This window comes from Thalassophryne amazonica, chromosome 10, assembly GCF_902500255.1.
Source record: "Thalassophryne amazonica chromosome 10, fThaAma1.1, whole genome shotgun sequence".
Classification (NCBI taxonomy): Eukaryota; Metazoa; Chordata; class Actinopteri; order Batrachoidiformes; family Batrachoididae; genus Thalassophryne; species Thalassophryne amazonica.
The window spans coordinates 38,897,850-38,921,472 of NC_047112.1; the positions used below are offsets into that span (position 1 = coordinate 38,897,850).

Sequence of the window (23,623 nt, forward strand, 5' to 3'; positions counted from 1 at the left end):
ACAGGGCACAGATGGAGATGGTTGCTGTCAGTTAAATAAAAGAACGACTTTATTTACTGGTATTTATATGCTGTCAACCTCTTTTAAAAAAAAAAAACATGGGATCAGTGCATCTTCCTAACTAGTTTATTAATTTCATTCGCAAGTTCTTCCCTCTCTCATTTCAGATGTGTTCCTCAGGCCAACGCCTTTGTTTCTTCAGGCATGTGTGTGTGTGTGTGTGTGGGGGGGTCCTCCTCTTCACTCCCTTTCTGCTAAACATCAGGTTATGTTGTGTTTAGATTCTATTGTCTTTTAGATCATGAGGCATCTGTGACATCTGTTGGCAGCAATCCTCTTCCACAAGCCTAAGTAGCCCCTCAAAAATTGAAGTCCTGCACCTTTGCCTGCGAACTGAGCCCTACAGGAGTCGACAGTTGGCTATTTTCTCACAAACATGGCGGGACAGGATTAATGTCCTGGATATAATGCAATATAATTTCTGACAGTCCTTGTCTGTGTCTCAAGTCTGCGTTAAAGACAGCCACACAAGCATACCTGCAAAAGATATTTTTGTTTGAGCATGAACCAGTGTCATCAAGACTAGGGAGTAACACTCCTTCCTGCTTCTTAAATGACAAATATCACACATTCATTAGTGTCTTTTTGTGTCATCTTTGAAGCCACAGAGGAGATGTACTTTAAGGTGATACAATTTTGAATGTCAAAATGCTGTCAGTTTAACAGCACAGTGAGGCCTACAATGTTTCAACGTGCATTACTGAAAAGGGCTTTAAATTCCTCTGAACACATTCGTCTTTGTTGTTTGAAAATGCTATATCAGCCCTGTCTCAACCTACAGCACAGCATCACAAAGCATTCGCGTCTTGTGTCATTTCCATCCATTTCTGAAATCTTAGCTCAGAAATATCCTTGATACTGACACTTTGTTGTCTTCACTTGAAAGCCAGTTTGTTGTTTGTCCTCCAAAAGTATTGCTCTTCACCATTTCAGTGAGACCTCAGAGTGTGAAAAATGACTGACATTAGCTGTCAGCTTTTCAGAACTTTGTTGATTTGGTTGGTTTGGAGCTTTGGTGTCATGTACCATAATCAGTAACTTGCATTTTTTAAATTCTGTCCATTTTCACCAGTCAGAGTTAACACTGTGACCACCTGCCTTACATTGTGTAGGGGTTCCATTTTGACATCAAAACAGCCCTGACCCATCGAGGTATAGCCTTCACTAGATCTGTCTATCAGAATCAACTTTAACCTTAAGCAGTCTTAGCTACAGTAGCTCTTCTGTTTGATTGGACCATACGGGTCAGTCTTCACTCTCCATTTGCATCAGTGAGCCTTGGCTACCCATGACCCTGTTGCCAGTCCATTGATTTTCCTTCCTTGGACTTCTTTTGGTCATTACTGATAACTATAGTCTGGGAACATCCCACAAGCACTTTTGAAGGTGCTTTGGCCCAATTGTCTAGCTTTTACAGTTTGGCCCAAAGTTACTCAAATCTTTATGCATCTCCATTGCCTTACTTGCAACACATCACCTTCAAGGACAAGATGTTATCTTACTACCTAATGTGTCCCACCACTGACAGGTGCCATTGTGGCGAGATGATGAATGTTATAAACTTCATCTGTCAATGGTCACAAGGTTATGGCTGATCTGTTTATTTGAATCAATAATGTTCTTTTTCCACCACGTACACAAGTTATGTTTTTACCAGCATGTTGACATGTAGCTGTGATGGATGATCGTCCAAATGATTGCACATTTTTCTTTAAGATATTGATGGTCTGAGTCCAAATCTGAGTGCGTGTTGTATCTGTTTGTCTGCAGGTTAACCTGTTTGCCGTGTGCAGGTCTGTGCCCCAAACTGTGCGTGGGAAACCACACTATTGACTCGGTAACTTCAGCCCAGGCTTTAAGAGGATGCACAGTTCTTAATGGCAACTTGATCATCAAAATTAGAGGAGGGAGTAAGTATCACTGCATTGTTCTGGGTCCGTTTATCGGCATTGCTCAGCTTCATAAGTCTTCCTCTTTGAGGAGGTCCAACCTTTGTTCTGGTCATCACATAGTTAGTGTCTGCTTACGTGCCTCCTTACAGCTAACATAGCAGCTGAGTTGGAGGCATCCTTGGGCCAGCTTGAGGAGATCACAGGTTACCTAACCATTCGCAGAGCATACGCCCTGGTCTCCCTCTCCTTCCTACGCAAGCTACGTGTCATCAGAGGGGAGCAGCTTGATGGAGAGTAAGTCCTGTCTTTTGCAATTATTTTTTGGATGATTTCTATATTGCTCAGTGTTTTGCAGTTTCTCTCATTTGTTTTTCTTAATTCCAAAGCAATGCATATGCTTTCTACGCACTGGACAACCAGAATCTGCGCGAGCTGTGGGACTGGTCGAAGCATAATCTGACCATCCTGCGTGGTCGCACCTTCTTCCACTACAATTCCAAGCTCTGTATGTCTGAGATTCGAAAGATGGAAGAGATAACTGGAACCAAGGACCGTAACCATGGGAATGACATTGTGGCACGCAACAATGGAGACCAGGCCTCCTGTAAGACAACCAGAGGGTCACACTAATTATATTAACATGATTCTCTATGCATTAAATTAATGTTAGCGTTCACAGTAAACATTGTCTGTTCATGCTTCGGATACACTTCGGCATTATTTTTCATACTTATACGATAAGTTTGAATATTTTCTTTAGTCTAAAGAATAATAAAAAAAGATTCTAATCAGCCTAGGATTTAGTTTGATTGTTAAAATGGAGGTGGTGTACCAGGAAAATAACAGAAAGCCTGCAGCGTTTAGCTGCAGATGTACACATGTGCATATTTACCTCAAGTGAACATAAAGAAAAGTTTTAAAACCACTAATTTGTGGAATTTACCTTAGCAATTGTGTCCATCAGTCTGGTCAAGTCCACAGTGAGGCTGTAACGGTGACCATGGCGCATTCTCTTCTTTATTTATTTATTTTTTCAAGCAACGAAGTAGTGAAATCTATTTTCAGACTTGTAGCTGAGTATTTAGAACATTTTGAAAGTATAGATAAGCTGATAGCTACTCAAGTCTATTTGACTTGAATATACTGAGAAACAACTGCCAGCTGGGGGCCAGAATGCCATGCTAAAAACCTTTCAGGTTTATTTGTTACCAAAAGTTGCTAAATGATGCCATATCATTGCATGATGACATCATCACATAGACAAAGAACAGCTTCAGTGATTGAAAATAGATGAATGCTTACTTTTTTTAGTGAATGGTCAAAAAGTCAAATTTGATCAGAGATTTGATGCCTTAATAAAAATGTGTAGTAGATCTGTCCAGAAAATGAATACAACCTGTGAAGGAAATATGACTATATTGCAGTTTTTCTAACAAACTTAAGATATTTATTGTTCAGAATGTATGAAAGAAGTACAGTGAGTCTAACATATTCTTACCTGTGACACAGTTCAAAGAATGCTTACTTCTAAAAACAAATTTCTGCTGTTAGCTAGCGCTTAAGCGAAATCTGTAGCATACAGTGTAAATTCGACAAAAAAGTCCCACTGATGGAATCTTGACAAAAACAAAGCAAAGCAAAATGACTAAAATGTGATATTTGATCTAAATATTTTTTTCCTCATAGAAGTTCTATATGATCTATCTCCTTCCCCCCGTTGCCATTTTGAGAGCTTTATGCTGACAGTTCCAACATGCCTCACACAGTCATGTAATTGTGAATTGTGTTTTATGGCACAAACTGCAGGATGAAAGTTCAGGCCAATATATTGTGATGGATTATTGAATGAAAAAGTGAATAACAAAACTTTTGTGCAGAAATCACTGTCATTTCTATGATGCTATGCTTTGATTGCCTTCACCTCACTGGAGAAAAGCAGAACTGCAGTGAAGCGCATTCTTATCTATTCTGTTAATTTGCTGTTTTGCCAAAGCCAAGTGCTGACCATGGGCTTTTTATTTTCTTAGGTGAGACAAAAGAACTGAATTTCACCTTCATCAAGGTCTGGTCAGAAATTATTATGTTGAAGTGGGAGTCCTTTTGGCCCTCAGACTACAGAGACCTGTTGGGCTTCATGGTTCTCTACAAGGAAGCGTAAGAAGTTTACAAAATTATTGGAGTCATGGATATTACTGTTAGCAATAATGAGAACCTATTGTACTCATGCATTAATGTCAGTTCATTTTTGGCTCCATTAATATAAATGTCTATTTTCTGATTTTGTTCTGTCCGTTTTTCTCAGACCATATAAGAATGTAACAGAGTTTGATGGTCAGGATGCTTGCGGGTCTAACAGCTGGGTGATAGCTGATGTGGAACCACCATCTCGTGTCTCAGAGGGCAAGGAGAAGCAGGAGCCAGGGTATCTGATCCGACCACTGAAGCCTTGGACCCAGTATGCCATCATGGTCAAAACGCAGCTGTCGGCCTCTGATGATCACCAGGTCCATGGGGCCAAGAGCAAAATAATTTACGTCCGTACTGAAGCAGCCAGTGAGTTAATTATTTTCACATACACATCTGAGGAAAATGTGTTTTCAAAACTTTGAGTAGTGTTTTTGATTTTTAACACGAGGAATTTTAGACCTCTGCAGCCCTCAAGAGCTGTATTACACAGATTTGGGAGCAATATTAAATCAGTCCTGAACAGTGATTCTGTCTTCTTCAGAGCCTTCAATACCTCTGGACCCCATCTCCTCCTCCAACTCCTCCTCTCAGATCATCCTAAAGTGGAAACCTCCCACTAGTCCCAATGGCAACATCACGCACTATCGAGTCATCTGTCGTAAGCAGCCGGAGGACAGGGACCTGTACAACTTCGACTACTGCCTACAAGGTTGGCGTCCACAGTTTGCTTTGTGTGTTTCAATGGCCTTAGTGCCAGCCTGATAGAACTGTTACTGCTCACTTCATATTTGTTTCTTTCACCTTCTCACACTATAAAATTCCTGCCCTGAGCAGGTATGAAGCTGCCATCTCGTACACCAACCCACCTGGATAGCGAAGATGAACAGAAATGGAACCAGACTGATGAGCCGTCCGCAGGGGGCAAATGTTGTGCCTGCCCCAAGACAGACATCCAGCTTAAGAAGGAGCAGCAAGAGATAGAGTACCGCAAGACCTTTGAGAACTACCTACACAATGAAATTTTTGAGAGCAGGTACACACTATGAATTATAACTGAATTCTCATCTACGCATACAGTATAGTTACAAAATAATTATGTTCTTGAAAGGGAGAGATGTAGGTGAGAACATGAAGCAGAATGCAGGAAAAATTGTGTTCAAAACAGCTCTTTTTTCTGAAAGGAATGGAACCATAAGACAAGGTTCCCTGCAAGGAACTGTTATTGACTACTGAAAATGTTTGACTACTTCCGGACTGCATTTTCTGGTACTGTACATGACACTGTGTACAGCAGGTGGCTGAGTGGATAAGCAGCTGGTCTGCTAGTATGTAGACCTGGGTTCAAATCCTGCTCATGCTACACATTGTATGTGTCCTTGGACAAGACACTTAATCTGCATTGTCCCAGTCCACCCAGACACGACGTGTGAAGTAGCCTGTGTCCAGGTGGAGTCATAGACTCTCATCCGCTTGACGGTACAGAATCCGAAAACAAGCATCCGCACCAAGGGCCCTCAGGGCCTATATAGGACCTACATATGATGCACTGTCCCCCGTGATGAACAAAATGCAAGCAGACACACAACCATTTTTGTACATCTATCACCCCCCGCCCCCCCCCCCCCCCCCCCCCCCCCCCCCAAAATAACAAGCAAAAAATAAAATAATAACAATAGATGTTTAAAATATGAGACACGAGTTCTTAGCTATTCCACCCACTAGTAACATGTCTTGTTTCTGTTCTTCTGGTAAGATTTGGAGTGTGTGTTTGCTAGAACCTTTTTCCTCTCCTTTTACACTGTGGAATAAACATGCATCCCCACTCTTGTGCACTTCCCCGATGCCCTGATTGGTACGCGTAGCAGTCCTTGTTATGTTCTCTCATATACCAACACAGTGCAGAGTAGCTACCTAAACTCTGTAAGTGAGATAGAGTATCTCGTCAATAGTTTTACATCCTCATTGAAGACAACTTTGGATGCTGTAGCTCCTCTGAAAAAGAGAGCTTTAAATCAGAAGTGCCTGACTCCGTGGTATAACTCACAAACTTGTAGCTTAAAGCAGATAACCCGTAAGTTGGAGAGGAAATGGCGTCTCACTAATTTAGAAGATCTTCACTTAGCCTGGAAAAAGAGTCTGTTGCTCTATAAAAAAGCCCTCCGTAAAGCTACGACATCTTTCTACTCATCACTAATTGAAGAAAATAAGAACAACCCCAGGTTTCTTTTCAGCACTGTAGCCAGGTTAACAAAGAGTCAGAGCTCTATTGAGCTGAGTATTCCATTAACTTTAACTAGTAATGACTTCATGACTTTCTTTGCTAACAAAATTTTAACTATTAGAGAAAAAATTACTCATAACCATCCCAAAGACGTATCGTTATCTTTGGCTGCTTTCAGTGATGCCGGTATTTGGTTAGACTCTTTCTCTCCGATTGTTCTGTCTGAGTTATTTTCATTAGTTACTTCATCCAAACCATCAACATGTCTATTAGACCCCATTCCTACCAGGCTGCTCAAGGAAGCCCTACCATTATTTAATGCTTCGATCTTAAATATGATCAATCTATCTTTGTTAGTTGGATATGTACCACAGGCTTTTAAGGTGGCAGTAATTAAACCATTACTTAAAAAGCCATCACTTGACCCAGCTATCTTAGCTAATTATAGGCCAATCTCCAACCTTCCTTTTCTCTCAGAAATTCTTGAAAGGGTAGTTGTAAAACAGCTAACTGATCATCTGCAGAGGAATGGTCTATTTGAAGAGTTTCAGTCAGGTTTTAGAATTCATCATAGTACAGAAACAGCATTAGTGAAGGTTACAAATGATCTTCTTATGGCCTCGGACAGTGGACTCATCTCTGTGCTTGTTCTGTTAGACCTCAGTGCTGCTTTTGATATTGTTGACCATAAAATTTTATTACAGAGATTAGAGCATGCCATAGGTATTAAAGGCACTGCGCTGCGGTGGTTTGAATCATATTTGTCTAATAGATTACAATTTGTTCATGTAAATGGGGAATCTTCTTCACAGACTAAAGTTAATTATGGAGTTCCACAAGGTTCTGTGCTAGGACCAATTTTATTCACTTTATACATGCTTCCCTTAGGCAGTATTATTAGACGGTATTGCTTAAATTTTCATTGTTATGCAGATGATACCCAGCTTTATCTATCCATGAAGCCAGAGGACACACACCAATTAGCTAAACTGCAGGATTGTCTTACAGACATAAAGACATGGATGACCTCTAATTTCCTGCTTTTAAACTCAGATAAAACTGAAGTTATTGTACTTGGCCCCACAAATCTTAGAGACATGGTGTCTAACCAGATCCTTACTCTGGATGGCATTACCCTAACCTCCAGTAATACTGTGAGAAATCTTGGAGTCATTTTTGATCAGGATATGTCATTCAAAGTGCATATTAAACAAATATGTAGGACTGCTTTTTTGCATTTACGCAATATCTCTAAAATTAGAAAGGTCTTGTCTCAGAGTGATGCTGAAAAACTAATTCATGCATTTATTTCCTCTAGGCTGGACTATTGTAATTCATTATTATCAGGTTGTCCTAAAAGTTCCCTAAAAAGCCTTCAGTTAATTCAAAATGCTGCAGCTAGAGTACTAACGGGGACTAGAAGGAGAGAGCATATCTCACCCATATTGGCCTCTCTTCATTGGCTTCCTGTTAATTCTAGAATAGAATTTAAAATTCTTCTTCTTACTTATAAGGTTTTGAATAATCAGGTCCCATCTTATCTTAGGGACCTCGTAGTACCATATCACCCCAATAGAGCGCTTCGCTCTCAGACTGCAGGCTTACTTGTAGTTCCTAGGGTTTGTAAGAGTAGAATGGGAGGCAGAGCCTTCAGCTTTCAGGCTCCTCTCCTGTGGAACCAGCTCCCAATTCAGATCAGGGAGACAGACACCCTCTCTACTTTTAAGATTAGGCTTAAAACTTTCCTTTTTGCTAAAGCTTATAGTTAGGGCTGGATCAGGTGACCCTGAACCATCCCTTAGTTATGCTGCTATAGACGTAGACTGCTGGGGGGTTCCCATGATGCACTGTTTCTTTCTCTTTTTGCTCTGTATGCACCACTCTGCATTTAATCATTAGTGATCGATCGCTGCTCCCCTCCACAGCATGTCTTTTTCCTGGTTCTCTCCCTCAGCCCCAACCAGTCCCAGCAGAAGACTGCCCCTCCCTGAGCCTGGTTCTGCTGGAGGTTTCTTCCTGTTAAAAGGGAGTTTTTCCTTCCCACTGTAGCCAAGTGCTTGCTCACAGGGGGTCACTTTGACCGTTGGGGTTTTACATAATTATTGTATGGCCTTGCCTTACAATATAAAGCGCCTTGGGGCAACTGTTTGTTGTGATTTGGTGCTATCTAAAAAAAAAATTGATTGATTGATTGATTCTCTCTGCTCAGCAGAGTACAAACATTTGAGGTTTTCACCAGTTTTATTTTCGTCAAAATAATAGTACATGTGTGGAAAGAACTAAGGGGTCCTAGCTTGACAGAGGATGCAAAAACATCTTGTGCAAAAGGTGCAGATCCATTCGAGGTGCATCCAACAGCACATTACTGTAATTCCTAAATGGTTAATGGGGTATTTTTGTTAAAGGACTTGTCACAGGTTATTTAACATCTCAGTTAGCAACACAGTATCAAAGTAGTTATGATTGTAAGTCTAGCTGTGCACATGCGTTTATAAATAGTGGTCACTGATGTATTTTATTCCTCATTATTACTCTCGCTCTGCAAGACAGCAGGTGCATTTCTGGGAAGCGTCTAAAGGGCCTTTCACACTGAAAGCGTCAGACGCGTCAGAAGCATCAAAAATTGGTCTAAAAGCAGTATTTTCAATGAGACGCGTTGCTTTTTAGATGCTTCAGAAGCGTCGCGTCAAAAGCCGAGCTAAACCGACGCTTCTGACGGGAGCGCACATTGCCGCTTGTCAGCAGGCTGACGCGGTCAGAGTTCAATCCAATCCAGCTTTCGACGTGCTGAGCTGTGACGTACCTTCGCGCTGTTCAATAGGAACGACGCGTCGGGCCAAAACACGGAAGACTAATGGCAGAAACCACTGATCTCTACAAAATGGATTGGTGCAGAACGCACTGATCTGTACAAAACAAACATGTCACAGGACTGCTCATTTATAGAGCAGTTTTCTGAAGAAAAATCTTTGGAAATGTTTTTTGTTGTTGTTGTTTGTTACCTCAGAATTTCTGATTACTGTTAAAAAGGTTTAGAACACTTGCAATTAAAATAGCTAAATAAATCAATAAATGGTTCTTTAGAAACCTTTCATCTGTAAATTAAAACCAGCTGTTATTTCAGATTAGATCATTTCTTAACATAAGTTTGACATAAGGAACCTTGGACATTTATTTTTAGACAAATAAAACAACATAGAAACTTGTACATTTTTAAAAGTCTGGTAGATTATTTATATCTCATTTCAACCAGACACTGTAAATAAATACAAATGTTTATTATAAATGCAACAGGAAATAATTTAACAATGACTGCAGTGTGATTGTAAAGTAGGATTTCTGTGACATAAACCTCATGTTGAATTTTTTAATGGTCATTTCAACTTGTAATATCGCCAAAATATGTAATTGCCTTTAATGTTGTTATCAGGACAGAGTAATTTCTAAAATATGAATTTGAGCGCAATAAGTGGAGAGCTTCTACCTCTGTCTTTGGACTTTGATTCCTGGACATTTTTAATGATCCGTTCATTTATTGTTAAAATATAAAATGAAACAGCTTTTTAAAAAATAATAAAATAGTTGCTGTTGAAAGAGCCTTTTATTTAGAAGCAGGTGATGTTATGCTGGATTCTTGGGACCAGATGAAGGTCTCTTCTGCAGCTTTGAACTCTGGTGGTGTTGCTGAAGACACTTTGGTCCTATTTGGAAGAGCAGAGATGTTTTCTTTCTGGACTTCGTGGTGTTCAGCTCATCAATGGAAGTTTGGTTGTCTGCACAGCAAATGTTCCTGATTGGGACAAATAAAAAATATTTCTTTAAATATAAAGAAACACTAAACAGTTTATTTAAAAAAAAAAAAAAGATAGAAAAAAAATGCCCCCCAAAAAAAGTTATTTAAAGTTGAAATTTGTGGTCTCCGAAAAAAGCTGTAGGTTTATTTGGTAAAAATAAGAAAGACTGAACCATCTACAAATTAAAGCGCTCACTCATATCAACTGTGCTAAAAAGCTAAGCTAATGTTAGCCGATCAATAAACCTTCACAGTAGTGCAGAAACGTCACGTTTTACTTTTATTTTATCCTCACCTCAATAAAGCTGCAGAACTAAACTCCGTTGGGAAACTGGGACTTTGCATATATTCAAAAAGTGGGAGATTTCGGACTGAGTGGGTTTGCTCCATCACCCCGGCTGCCTGCCTCGGTCTGCCCAGTGATGATGCCTGAAGGCCGGCTTCTCCGTGCGGGTCGACCCGCTGTCGCGGTTCGATCAAAGTCGTCAGTCCTCCCTCGGTCGGCGTCACTCCGAAAAGTAGCTGAAAAAAAGCTTCTCCCAGCAGAAGAGAATCCCAGTAGGCGGGAGAATCGTTCTACTGCTGTTTTTTAAAGCTTTTTTGTGGTTCAGGTGACCCAAATTCAAGATGCCGATCGCTGAACTTTTTTCAGGTTGTGGAAACAGCCAGAGTGTGACGTAGCCGCAATCTTCGCCCCCTTGCTGCTTCTGAAGCGATGCATCTGACGTCACGACAGGTTGGAAACGCATTGGCCTGGCGTTACGCAACATACTGGGAAGCGTTAAAGCATTGCGCTGACGCTTTCAATGTGAAAGGCCCTTTACTCTGCATTTCTTGCCATCTGACTTACATCTGATAACGAAGCTTCTGAGCTTTCATTCGAAGGTGATAGCTCAGATTTACAGTAGTGTTCAGAATAATAGTAGTGCTATGTGACTAAAAAGATTAATCCAGGTTTTGAGTATACGAGGTCTGTCCATAAAGTATCGTACCTTTTTATTTATTTTTTTAAACTATATGGATTTGATTAATATGTTTTCACGTCAGACAAGCTTGAACCCTTGTGCGCATGCGTGAGTTTTTCCACGCCTGTCGGTGACGTCATTCGCCTGTGAGCACGCCTTGTGGAAGGAGTGGTCCCACCCCGTCGTCAGATTTTCATTGTCTGGAAATGGCGGAATAATTTGGGGGTTTTTTCCATCAGAATTTTTTCAGAAGCTGTTAGAGACTGGCACCTGGAAACTATTCGAAAAATTTATCTGGCTTTCTGTGAAAATTTTACGGGCTTCACAGAGAATAAGGTCTGGTAGTACAGCTTTAAGGACCCCTTTAAGGACGCTCAGCGCGCCGCTCTCCGAGCTGCAACGACACGGCACAAGCCACTGGACCATTTCTGAGCTGATGGCTCTGTGGATATGAGACCGTCGTGTGCTCTTTCTCTGGTTATCACAAGAGCTGGACATCAGCCATTTTCCGGCAGATTTCACTTTTAACAAGAGATTTTGTCATGGAAAGCCGAGCGGAGGCTTCGCGCGTCATGACCGATTCGCTTTGGAAGCGAGACAAAGGAACACCTCTGTTTCGCCGTGTCAGAGGACAAGTTTAGACATGTCCAGCTCTCCACAATTTTACTGATACTTACTGGACTGGTAAGCATTGAAAGCCGAGATAGACATGTCCATTTCCAGACAATGAAAATCCGACAACGGGGCGGGACCACTCCTTCCACAAGGCGTACTCACAGGTGAATGACGTCACCGTGGAAAAACTCACGCATGCGCACAAGGGTTCAAGCTTGTCTGACGTGAAAACATATCAATCAAATCCATATAGTTTTTTAAAAAAAAAAAGGTGCGATACTTTATGGACAGACCTCGTATTTCTTATTGTTACATGGGAAACAAGGTACCAGTAGATTCAGTAGATTCTCACAAATCCAACAAGACCAAGCATTCATGATATGCACACTCTTAAGGCTATGAAATTGGGCTATTAGTAAAAAAAAAAAAGTAGAAAAGGGGGGTGTTCACAATAATAGTAGCATCTGCTGTTGACGCTACAAACTCTAAACTATTATGTTCAAACTGCTTTTTTAGCAATCCTGTGAATCACTAAACTAGTATTTAGTTGTATAACCACAGTTTTCCATGATTTCTTCACATCTGCGAGGCATTAATTTTGTTGGTTTGGAACCAAGATTTTGCTCATTTACTAGTGTGCTTGGGGTCATTGTCTTGTTGAAACACCCATTTCAAGTGCATGTCCTTTTCAGCATAAGGCAACATGACCTCTTCAAGTATTCTGACATATCCAAACTGATCCATGATACCTGGTATGCGATATATAGGCCCAACACCATAGTAGGAGAAACATGCCGATATCATGATGCTTACACCACCATGCTTCACTGTCTTCACTGTGAACTGTGGCTTGAATTGAGAGTTTGGGGGTTGTCTCACAAACTGTCTGCGGCCCTTGGACCCAAAAAGAACAATTTTACTCTCATCAGTCCACAAAATATTCCTCCATTTCTCTTTAGGCCAGTTGAGTGTTCTTTGGCAAATTGTAACCTCTTCTGCACATATCTTTTATTTAACAGAGGGACTTTGCGGGGGATTCTTGCAAATAAATTAGCTTCACACAGGTGTCTTCTAACTGTCACAGCACTTACAGGTAACTCCAGACTGTCTTTGATCGTCCTGGAGCTGATCAGTGGGTGAGCCTTTGCCATTCTGGTTATTCTTCTATCCATTTTGATGGTTGTTTCCCGTTTTTTTCCGTAATTTTGTTGGTTTGGAACCAAGATTTTGCCCATTTACTAGTGTGCTTGGTGTCATTGTCTTGTTGAAACACCCATTTCAAAGGCATGTCCTCTTCAGCATAAGGCAACATGACCGCTTCAAGTATTTTGACATATCCAAACTGATCCATGATACCTGGTATGCGATATATAGGCCCAACACCATAGTAGGAGAAACATGCCCATATCATGATGCTTGCACCACCATGCTTCACTGTCTTCACTGTGAGCTGTGGCTTGAATTCAGAATTTGGGGGTCGTCTCACAAACTGTCTGTGGCCCTTGGACCCAAAAAGAACAATTTTACTCTTCATCAGTCCACAAGTATCCATGTTGATGGTTGTTTTCCGTTTTCTTCCACGCGTCTCTGGTTTTTTTGTCCATTTTAAAGCATTGGAGATCATTGTAGATGAACAGCCTATAATTTTTTGCACATGCGTATAAGTTTTCCCCTCTCCAATCAACTTTTTAATCAAACTATGCTGTTCTTCTGATCAGTCTCTTCAACGTCCCATTTTCCTCAGGCTTTCAAAGAGAAAAGCATGTTCAACAGGTGCTGGCTTCATCCTTAAATAGGGGACACCTGATTCACATCTGTTTGTTCCACAAAATTGACGAACTCACTGACTGAATGCTACACTACTGTTATTGTGAACACCCCCTTTTCTACTTTTTTTTTTTTTACTAATAGCCCAATTTCATAGCCTTAAGAGTGTGCATATCATGAATGCTTGGTCTTGTTGGATTTGTGAGAATCTACTGAATCTACTGGTACCTTGTTTCCCATGTAACAATAAGAAATATACTCAAAACCTGGATTAATCTTTTTAGTCACATAGCACTACTATTATTCTGAACACTACTGTACAAGAGATTAGTAAGGAAGAAGTGAGGGCTGCTATGAAGAGGATGAAGAGTGGAAAGGCAGTTGGTCCAGATGACATTCCAGTGGAGGCATGGGAATGTCTAGGAGAGATGGCAGTAGCGTTTCTAACCAGATTGTTTAATAAAATCTTGGAAAGTGAGAGGATGCCTGAGGAGTGGAGACAAAGTGTGCTGGTTCCTGTTTTCAAGAACAAGGGTGATGTGCAGAGCTGCAGTAACTACAGCGGCATAAAGCTGATCAGCCACAGCATGAAGTTATGGGAAAGAGTAGTAGAAGCTAGGCTTAGAAAACAGGTGAAGATCTGTGAGCAACAATATGGTTTCATGCCGAGAAAGAGCATTACAGATGCAATGTTTGCTCTGAGAATACTGTTGGAGAAGTACAGAGAAGGCCAGAAAGAGCTACATTGTGTGTTTGTGGACTTAGAAAAAGCTTATGATAGGGTGCCAAGAGAAGAGCTGTGGTATTGTATGAGGAAGTCTGGAGTGGCAGAGAAGTATGTTAGGGTAGTGCAGGACATGTACAAGAATAGTGTGACAGCGGTGAGATGTGCAGTCGGAATGACAGACCCATTCAAGGTGGAGGTGGGATTACACCAAGGATCAGCTCTGAGTCCTTTCTTGTTTGCAGTGGTGATGGACAGGTTGACGGATGAGATCAGACAGGAGTCCCCATGGACTATGATGTTTGCAGATGACATTGTGATCTGTAGTGAGAGTAGAGAGCAAGTTGAGTCTAGTCTGGAGAGATGGAGATATGCTTTGGAGAGAAGGGGAAAGAAAGTCAGTAGAAGCAAGACTGAGTACATGTGTGTGAATGGGAGGGAGCCCAGTGGATTAGTGCAGTTACAAGGAGTAGAAGTGGTGAAAGTAGATGAGTTTAAATATTTGGGGTCAACTGTTCAAAGTAATGGAGAGTGTGGTAGAGAGGTGAAGAAGAGTGTGCAGGCAGGGTGGATTGGGTGGAGAAAAGTGGCAGGAGTGATTTGTGACCGAAGAATATCAGCAAAAGTGAAGGGGAAAGTTTATAAGACAGTAGTGAGACCAGCTATGTTGTATGGCTTAGAGACGGTGGCACTAACAAAAAGACAGGAGGCAGAGCTGGAGGTGGCTGAGCTGAAGATGTTGAGATTCTCTTTGGGAGTGATAAGAATGGACAAGATTAGGAATGAACATATCAGAGGGACAGCTCAAGTGAGACGGTTTGGAGACAAAGTCAGAGAGCCGAGATTGAGATGGTTTGGACATGTGCAGAAGAGGGACCCAGGGTATATAGGGAGAAGGATGCTGAGGATGGAGCCACCAGGCAGGAGGAGAAGAGGGAGGCCAAAGAGGAGGTTTATGGATGTGCTGAGGAAGGACAGGCAGGTGGTTGGTGTGACAGAGGAAGATACAGAGGACAGGGTGAGATGGAAACGATTGATCTGCTGTGACGACCCCTAACGGGAACAGCCGAAAGACAAAGAAGAAGAAGAAGGTGGAGTAGAGAGGCTAAAAAGTCAAGTCATTGTCCAGCTACTTATGTACCTAACTATATTTACTGATTATACATTTTCATATGCATTTCAATAAAAGAAAATGCTCCTAGCAATATTAATTGCTCCTGATTGATCACTGTTTAACATTCTAATGATCATGCCGTAAGACCACTTACACAACTATAGGCTTCCTCTTGGCCAACTTAGGTGCTGCTATATGGTACATTCAGGGTTTGGTGGATTTATTACAGTAGAACCAGAAGGCGCTTTTTGCTTTTCACTGGGAAGCAGTAGGATACCTGGAGCCTTTCCATCCTGTCAGACTAAATCACTCCCTTTTTGTTTTGGCCACCACCATGTTTGTGTCAGTATGGCACCAAGGCAACCCTGTAGTCTCTGTCTGTGTGTGGCATACTGTATGTTGAGCCTTGTTTTTGTACTGAGCATTACTGTGGCTTAATGTGGGAGGTGCTGATTGTTTGGGTCCCAGTGTTCTTACCCTCTCTCCTGACACCCCCACACACCCACAGTCTCCCCCCTGTGCTTCCCTAGGGGAGTGATTACTGTGCCATTTTATCATTCATGCCAGTCAGGGGTGCAATCATGCAGACTGTCATTTGAATGTAGTCACACATACCTCAGTCACCTTTTGATCCTATTCTGTTGTATTGGCAAGCTCAGTTCCACACACTGAAGCACACAACCAAGATCTTGTGATCTCATTTTCCATTGCACAAAGGGCACAGGAATATTTTGTCTTACCTGAACAAGACTTTGTTTACCTAGAAGTTTATAGCAAATGGACTTGTTGCCCCAATCTTGACGATCTGTAGCACACCCTCTAAGGCACATAGTGCATGTGCATTTGGGGCATGTCCAAGTCCACTTTGCTATTTATCACACGCCCTCTGTTCTGTAACCACAACCATCCTCCAAGCCCCCACAGTCAAGCCCCCACAGCCAAGCCCCCACAGCCAAGCCCCCACAGCCAAGCCTGGTAGCATGGGTGATCGGGCCTTTTCCTCTGCTGCTCCGAGGCTGTGGAATGCCCTCCCTGACCACCTGAGGGCCCCACAGGCTTTAGATGTTTTCAAACAAAACTTAAAATCTTATTTCTTTAAAAAAAAATAATTTTGCTAAATATATTTTATAGGTTGCTCTGATACACAGGAAGAGGTGGAGGACAAAAACAGACAAAAAAGTGAATGTTGTCCACCTGTGCCATGGATTCCTTTGCCTTCAGCTCTACTGAAGGCCAACATCTCTGCTGTCTCTTCATTACTGACCTTGATAACTTTTAACTGTATTGATTTTTAATAGTTTCTCCTGCTCTGTACCATTTTGAGATTGCTCAAATGTAAAGTGCAATACAAATTAAAAAAAAAATTGTTGTTGTTGTTGCGGTATTATATCACTTCCTGTTCCGGAGCACAGCGGTGTTTTTCTGTATCTGTTAGCTGTTTAATCTGCGCAGTTAGATTGATCTAGTTATCTAGATTACGATTTGTTTCCCAGTGTAATCTTTACGTGCCTTAACTAAAGCACTCCTTCTGCTGAATCACCTCTAAATTATTTACACATTATTCACTTTGCGTGTTTTTAGGAATCCGCTAGCTTAGCGTAGCTACTAGCTCTTAGCCGATTTAGCATGGCGGCTTCTCCTGTCTCTCCCGCACTTTTCTGCTCTGGGTGTGAAATGTTTAGTTATTCCTCTGCCTCCTTTAGCAGTAACGGTACTTGTAATAAGTGTAGCTTATTCGTAGCTTTGGAGGCCAGGCTGGGCGAATTGGAGACTCGGCTCCGCACTGTGGAAAATTCTACAGCTAGCCAGGCCCCTGTAGTCGGTGCGGACCAAGGTAGCTTAGCCGCCGTTAGTTCCCCCCTGGCAGATCCCGAGCAGCCGGGAAAGCAGGCCGACTGGGTGACTGTGAGGAGGAAGCGTAGCCCTAAACAGAAGCCCCGTGTACACCGCCAACCCGTTCACATTTCTAACCGTTTTTTCCCACTCGACGACACACCCGCCGAGGATCAAACTCTGGTTATTGGCGACTCTGTTTTGAGAAATGTGAAGTTAGCGACACCAGCAACCATAGTCAATTGTCTTCCGGGGGCCAGAGCAGGCGACATTGAAGGAAATTTGAAACTGCTGGCTAAGGCTAAGCGTAAATTTGGTAAGATTGTAATTCACGTCGGCAGTAATGACACCCAGTTACGCCAATCGGAGGTCACTAAAATTAACATTAAATCGGTGTGTAACTTTGCAAAAACAATGTCGGACTCTGTAGTTTTCTCTGGGCCCCTCCCCAATCAGACCGGGAGTGACATGTTTAGCCGCATGTTCTCCTTGAATTGCTGGCTGTCTGAGTGGTGTCCAAAAAATGAGGTGGGCTTCATAGATAATTGGCAAAGCTTCTGGGGAAAACCTGGTCTTGTTAGGAGACACGGCATCCATCCCACTTTGGATGGAGCAGCTCTCATTTCTAGAAATCTGGCCAATTTTCTTAAATCCTCCAAACCGTGACTATCCAGGGTTGGGACCAGGAAGCAGAGTTGTAGTCTTACACACCTCTCTGCAGCTTCTCTACCCCTGCCATCCCCTCATTACCCCATCCCCGTAGAGACGGTGCCTGCTCCCAGACTACCAATAACCAGCAAAAATCTATTTAAGCATAAAAATTCAAAAAGAAAAAATAATATAGCACCTTCAACTGCACCACAGACTAAAACAGTTAAATGTGGTCTATTAAACATTAGGTCTCTCTCTTCTAAGTCCCTGTTGGTAAATGATATAATAATTGATCAACATATTGATTTATTCTGCCTTACAGAAACCTGGTTACAGCAGGATGAATATGTTAGTTTAAATGAGTCAACACCCCCGAGTCACACTAACTGTCAGAATGCTCGTAGCACGGGCCGGGGCGGAGGATTAGCAGCAATCTTCCATTCCAGCTTATTAATTAATCAAAAACCCAGACAGAGCTTTAATTCATTTGAAAGCTTGTCTCTTAGTCTTGTCCATCCAAATTGGAAGTCCCAAAAACCAGTTTTATTTGTTATTATCTATCGTCCACCTGGTCGTTACTGTGAGTTTCTCTGTGAATTTTCAGACCTTTTGTCTGACTTAGTGCTTAGCTCAGATAAGATAATTATAGTGGGTGATTTTAACATCCACACAGATGCTGAGAATGACAGCCTCAACACTGCATTTAATCTATTATTAGACTCTATTGGCTTTGCTCAAAAAGTAAATGAGTCCACCCACCACTTTAATCATATCTTAGATCTTGTTCTGACTTATGGTATGGAAATAAAAGACTTAACAGTATTCCCTGAAAACTCCCTTCTGTCTGATCATTTCTTAATAACATTTACATTTACTCTGATGGACTACCCAGCAGTGGGGAATAAGTTTCATTACACTAGAAGTCTTTCAGAAAGCGCTGTAACTAGGTTTAAGGATATGATTCCTTCTGTATGTTCTCTAATCCCATATACCAACACAGTGCAGAGTAGCTACCTAAACTCTGTAAGTGAGATAGAGTATCTCGTCAGTAGTTTTACATCCTCATTGAAGACACCTTTGGATGCTGTAGCTCCTCTGAAAAAGAGAGCTTTAAATCAGAAGTGTCTGACTCCGTGGTATAACTCACAAACTCGTAGCTTAAAGCAGATAACCCGTAAGTTGGAGAGGAAATGGCATCTCACTAATTTAGAAGATCTTCACTTAGCCTGGAAAAAGAGTCTGTTGCTCTATAAAAAAGCCCTCCGTAAAGCTAGGACATCTTTCTACTCATCACTAATTGAAGAAAATAAGAACAACCCCAGGTTTCTTTTCAGCACTGTAGCCAGGCTGACAAAGAGTCAGAGCTCTATTGAGCTGAGTATTCCATTAACTTTAACTAGTAATGACTTCATGACTTTCTTTGCTAACAAAATTTTAACTATTAGAGAAAAAATTACTCATAACCATCCCAAAGACGTATCGTTATCTTTGGCTGCTTTCAGTGATGCCGGTATTTGGTTAGACTCTTTCTCTCCGATTGTTCTGTCTGAGTTATTTTCATTAGTTACTTCATCCAAACCATCAACATGTTTATTAGACCCCATTCCTACCAGGCTGCTCAAGGAAGCCCTACCATTATTTAATGCTTCGATCTTAAATATGATCAATCTATCTTTGTTAGTTGGCTATGTACCACAGGCTTTTAAGGTGGCAGTAATTAAACCATTACTTAAAAAGCCATCACTTGACCCAGCTATCTTAGCTAATTATAGGCCAATCTCCAACCTTCCTTTTCTCTCAAAAATTCTTGAAAGGGTAGTTGTAAAACAGCTAACTGATCATCTGCAGAGGAATGGTCTATTTGAAGAGTTTCAGTCAGGTTTTAGAATTCATCATAGTACAGAAACAGCATTAGTGAAGGTTACAAATGATCTTCTTATGGCCTCGGACAGTGGACTCATCTCTGTGCTTGTTCTGTTAGACCTCAGTGCTGCTTTTGATACTGTTGACCATAAAATTTTATTACAGAGATTAGAGCATGCCATAGGTATTAAAGGCACTGCGCTGCGGTGGTTTGAATCATATTTGTCTAATAGATTACAATTTGTTCATGTAAATGGGGAATCTTCTTCACAGACTAAAGTTAATTATGGAGTTCCACAAGGTTCTGTGCTAGGACCAATTTTATTCACTTTATACATGCTTCCCTTAGGCAGTATTATTAGATGGTATTGCTTAAATTTTCATTGTTACGCAGATGATACCCAGCTTTATCTATCCATGAAGCCAGAGGACACACACCAATTAGCTAAACTGCAGGATTGTCTTACAGACATAAAGACATGGATGACCTCTAATTTCCTGCTTTTAAACTCAGATAAAACTGAAGTTATTGTACTTGGCCCCACAAATCTTAGAAACATGGTGTCTAACCAGATCCTTACTCTGGATGGCATTACCCTGACCTCTAGTAATACTGTGAGAAATCTTGGAGTCATTTTTGATCAGGATATGTCATTCAAAGCGCATATTAAACAAATATGTAGGACTGCTTTTTTGCATTTACGCAATATCTCTAAAATCAGAAAGGTCTTGTCTCAGAGTGATGCTGAAAAACTAATTCATGCATTTATTTCCTCTAGGCTGGACTATTGTAATTCATTATTATCAGGTTGTCCTAAAAGTTCCCTAAAAAGCCTTCAGTTAATTCAAAATGCTGCAGCTAGAGTACTAACGGGGACTAGAAGGAGAGAGCATATCTCACCCATATTGGCCTCTCTTCATTGGCTTCCTGTTAATTCTAGAATAGAATTTAAAATTCTTCTTCTTACTTATAAGGTTTTGAATAATCAGGTCCCATCTTATCTTAGGGACCTCGTAGTACCATATCACCCCAATAGAGCGCTTCGCTCTCAGACTGCAGGCTTACTTGTAGTTCCTAGGGTTTGTAAGAGTAGAATGGGAGGCAGAGCCTTCAGCTTTCAGGCTCCTCTCCTGTGGAACCAGCTCCCAATTCAGATCAGGGAGACAGACACCCTCTCTACTTTTAAGATTAGGCTTAAAACTTTCCTTTTTGCTAAAGCTTATAGTTAGGGCTGGATCAGGTGACCCTGAACCATCCCTTAGTTATGCTGCTATAGACGTAGACTGCTGGGGGGTTCCCATGATGCACTGTTTCTTTCTCTTTTTGCTCTGTATGCACCACTCTGCATTTAATCATTAGTGATCGATCTCTGCTCCCCTCCACAGCATGTCTTTTTCCTGGTTCTCTCCCTCAGCCCCAACCAGTCCCAGCAGAAGACTGCCCCTCCCTGAGCCTGGTTCTGCTGGAGGTTTCTTCCTGTTAAAAGGGAGTTTTTCCTTCCCACTGTAGCCAAGTGCTTGCTCACAGGGGGTCGTTTTGACCGTTGGGGTTTTACATAATTATTGTATGGCCTTGCCTTACAATATAAAGCGCCTTGGGGCAACTGTTTGTTGTGATTTGGCGCTATATAAAAAAAATTGATTGATTGATTGATTGATTGAAAGACGTGCGGAGGATTTCGCGCATCGGGACGGAGCCGCCCCTGGCGCACAACAAAAAAAAAACACCTCCGTGTTGGAAACCATTCGGAAGATTCAGACGGTTTTCGATGGCTTTTCAGTCGAGTGAGTATCCGAGAAATTGTGTAACTGTGTAGCTGGACATGCCACAACATGTCCTGTGAGACTTCCAGCACGGAGGTGTTTTTTTTGTTGCGCGCCATAAGCTGCTCTGTGCCGACGCGCGAAATCCTCCGCACGTCTTTCATTACAAAATCTGTAACAGTGGAATGTGCCGCAAAAGTGCTATGTCCAGCTCTCTTGCCATTTCTGTGGTAGTCACACGGTGTCCCGGATCAACACAGCGTTCAGTTTGGAAATGATCTGGTCGTTCCAGCCTGTCGAATGGCCGCTCGGTGCGCCGCGCACCCTCCACCGCTGTGGGCCGTCTTTAAAAAGGTTTTAACACAACTTAATCCGTGTGACGCCGACAGAATCTTCACCGAAAGCCATCTGAATCTTTCGAATGGTTTCCAACTGGCTGTCTCTAACAGTTTCTGAAAAAAATTTCATGGAACAAAGCGGCAGTCGCTCTGCCATTTCCCTGACAATAAAAATCCGAAGAGGGGGCTGGACCAGTGCTCACTCAAAGCCTGCCCACAGGCGAATGACGCAACCGACAGGCGTGAAAAAACTCACGCATGCGCACGAAGGTTCAAGCTTGGCTGATGCAATCACACATGATTCAAATCCATATAGTTTTTGAAAAAAATAAAAAGGTCCGTTACGTTTTGGACAGACCTCGTATTTTTTACCCTTTTCGCGCCCGCCCTCAGACGAGACTGCGATGCCCAATTGAATTCTAAATAAAGTGTTATGATATGCCATCACCAGAATGCAGTGCTTTCAAATGTCAGCAGTTGTAACACAAATAATAAAAATCATAACCAATGAATATACCTGTACAGTATTTAGCACAGTGCTTTAATTTTCCCTCGAAATATTTTAATTTACAAAATATATCTCATCATCTCATCTTTGAATTGTTTATCTCTTAAAGGGTAAAAACTGATGGAAATCAATTGCAACGACTGAAAGAAGTTTCTGTAGGAAGTATTTTAGCCATATGGTCAAGTGAGAGCAGGCAGTGTTAGCTTTTTAAATACTTGAAAGACATTGGACTCATCGAGAGGATTTAGTACTGCTATAATGGACTGATGCAGAAGGTGGCAGCAGTGTAACAATAAGGTTGCTGGCTGCCATTAAAAGCCATAGAAGAAGAAAGGGTGCGCTTGATTTTATCCACAGGGTACTGTTTTGAGAGGAGCGCGTTTTGTGTCAAAATAAAGCCATTATAATCCATTAAATATCGTTGACATTTATAATGTGCATGGGGTGTTTTTCTCATTTAGATCAACAGACCTGCGCAGTGTTCAGACTACTATGGTCACTTGATAAACTACCCCTCTGTCTACGTTAGATATACAACTGGGACTGTTTGAACACCTGCAAAAGACCAAAGGACTATGAATGAGCTAACGCAGGTTTTGTTGTGAATATTAAATATTGGAGTTTTAATATATTTACTGGAAACTGCTGTAAATACAGTTTATCTTTATTTAGATGTTTTGTGAGAGGACATGTCTGTTGCACAAGTGACCATTTAATAAATATTGTATTGCAAGTGTTGTTCACTCATCACATCTTGATACTGCAGGCCTTGTTATCCTTATGTCACTGCTGGGTACAACTTTAACCTACATCCAGGACTGTAGGTGGTCCTCCAACCTGTGGATAACTTTTTTGAGGGGTAGTGGGACTGACATTCCTCCCACTGCAAAAGGCTTTGTAAATCGCAACGCTACCAAAAATATCTGTGTATTGTTTCTACAGTCGATGGACGTAACTGTACTGCTGCTTTCCATTGGAGGGCAGTGTGTGTTATGAAGAAGACTGAGTAAAGCTACTGCACTGCAGTGTGCATGTCTAAACTTGAGGTTCCTCTTGCAGGTGGACATTTGGAGCATCCTTTTCTCAACAGGGATGAACATTTTCCACTGCAGTTATAGGTGTTTGCCAAGCTCTGCTTGGTCGTGGCGGTGCTCTTTGAGGTCCACAAATCTCAGTGGGTGAAAACACCGATTTTGGTTTGGTTGCTCCAGTAAATTGTGTGCTGAAGGAGTGGCAGTTGCTATGACTGATCACCTTCTTCTATTGGTGTCAGCTATCAACCCATGTCAATGACTGCATTATGAGTCTCAGTCGTAAGCGTGGAGTGT

General features: G+C 41.6%; 1 protein-coding gene across 1 annotated transcript in view; it reads left to right on the forward strand.

Annotated features, from left to right (window-relative positions):
- Positions 1-23,623, forward strand: part of insrb (insulin receptor b) — a 224,652-nt gene that overhangs the window by 185,081 nt on the left and 15,948 nt on the right. Inside the window, exons 5-11 of the mRNA XM_034179844.1 lie at positions 1,831-1,970; positions 2,102-2,246; positions 2,339-2,556; positions 3,980-4,106; positions 4,255-4,505; positions 4,681-4,848; positions 4,974-5,172. Coding sequence (XP_034035735.1) covers positions 1,831-1,970; positions 2,102-2,246; positions 2,339-2,556; positions 3,980-4,106; positions 4,255-4,505; positions 4,681-4,848; positions 4,974-5,172 — 1,248 coding nt within the window. The remainder of the gene's footprint in view (positions 1-1,830; positions 1,971-2,101; positions 2,247-2,338; positions 2,557-3,979; positions 4,107-4,254; positions 4,506-4,680; positions 4,849-4,973; positions 5,173-23,623) is intronic.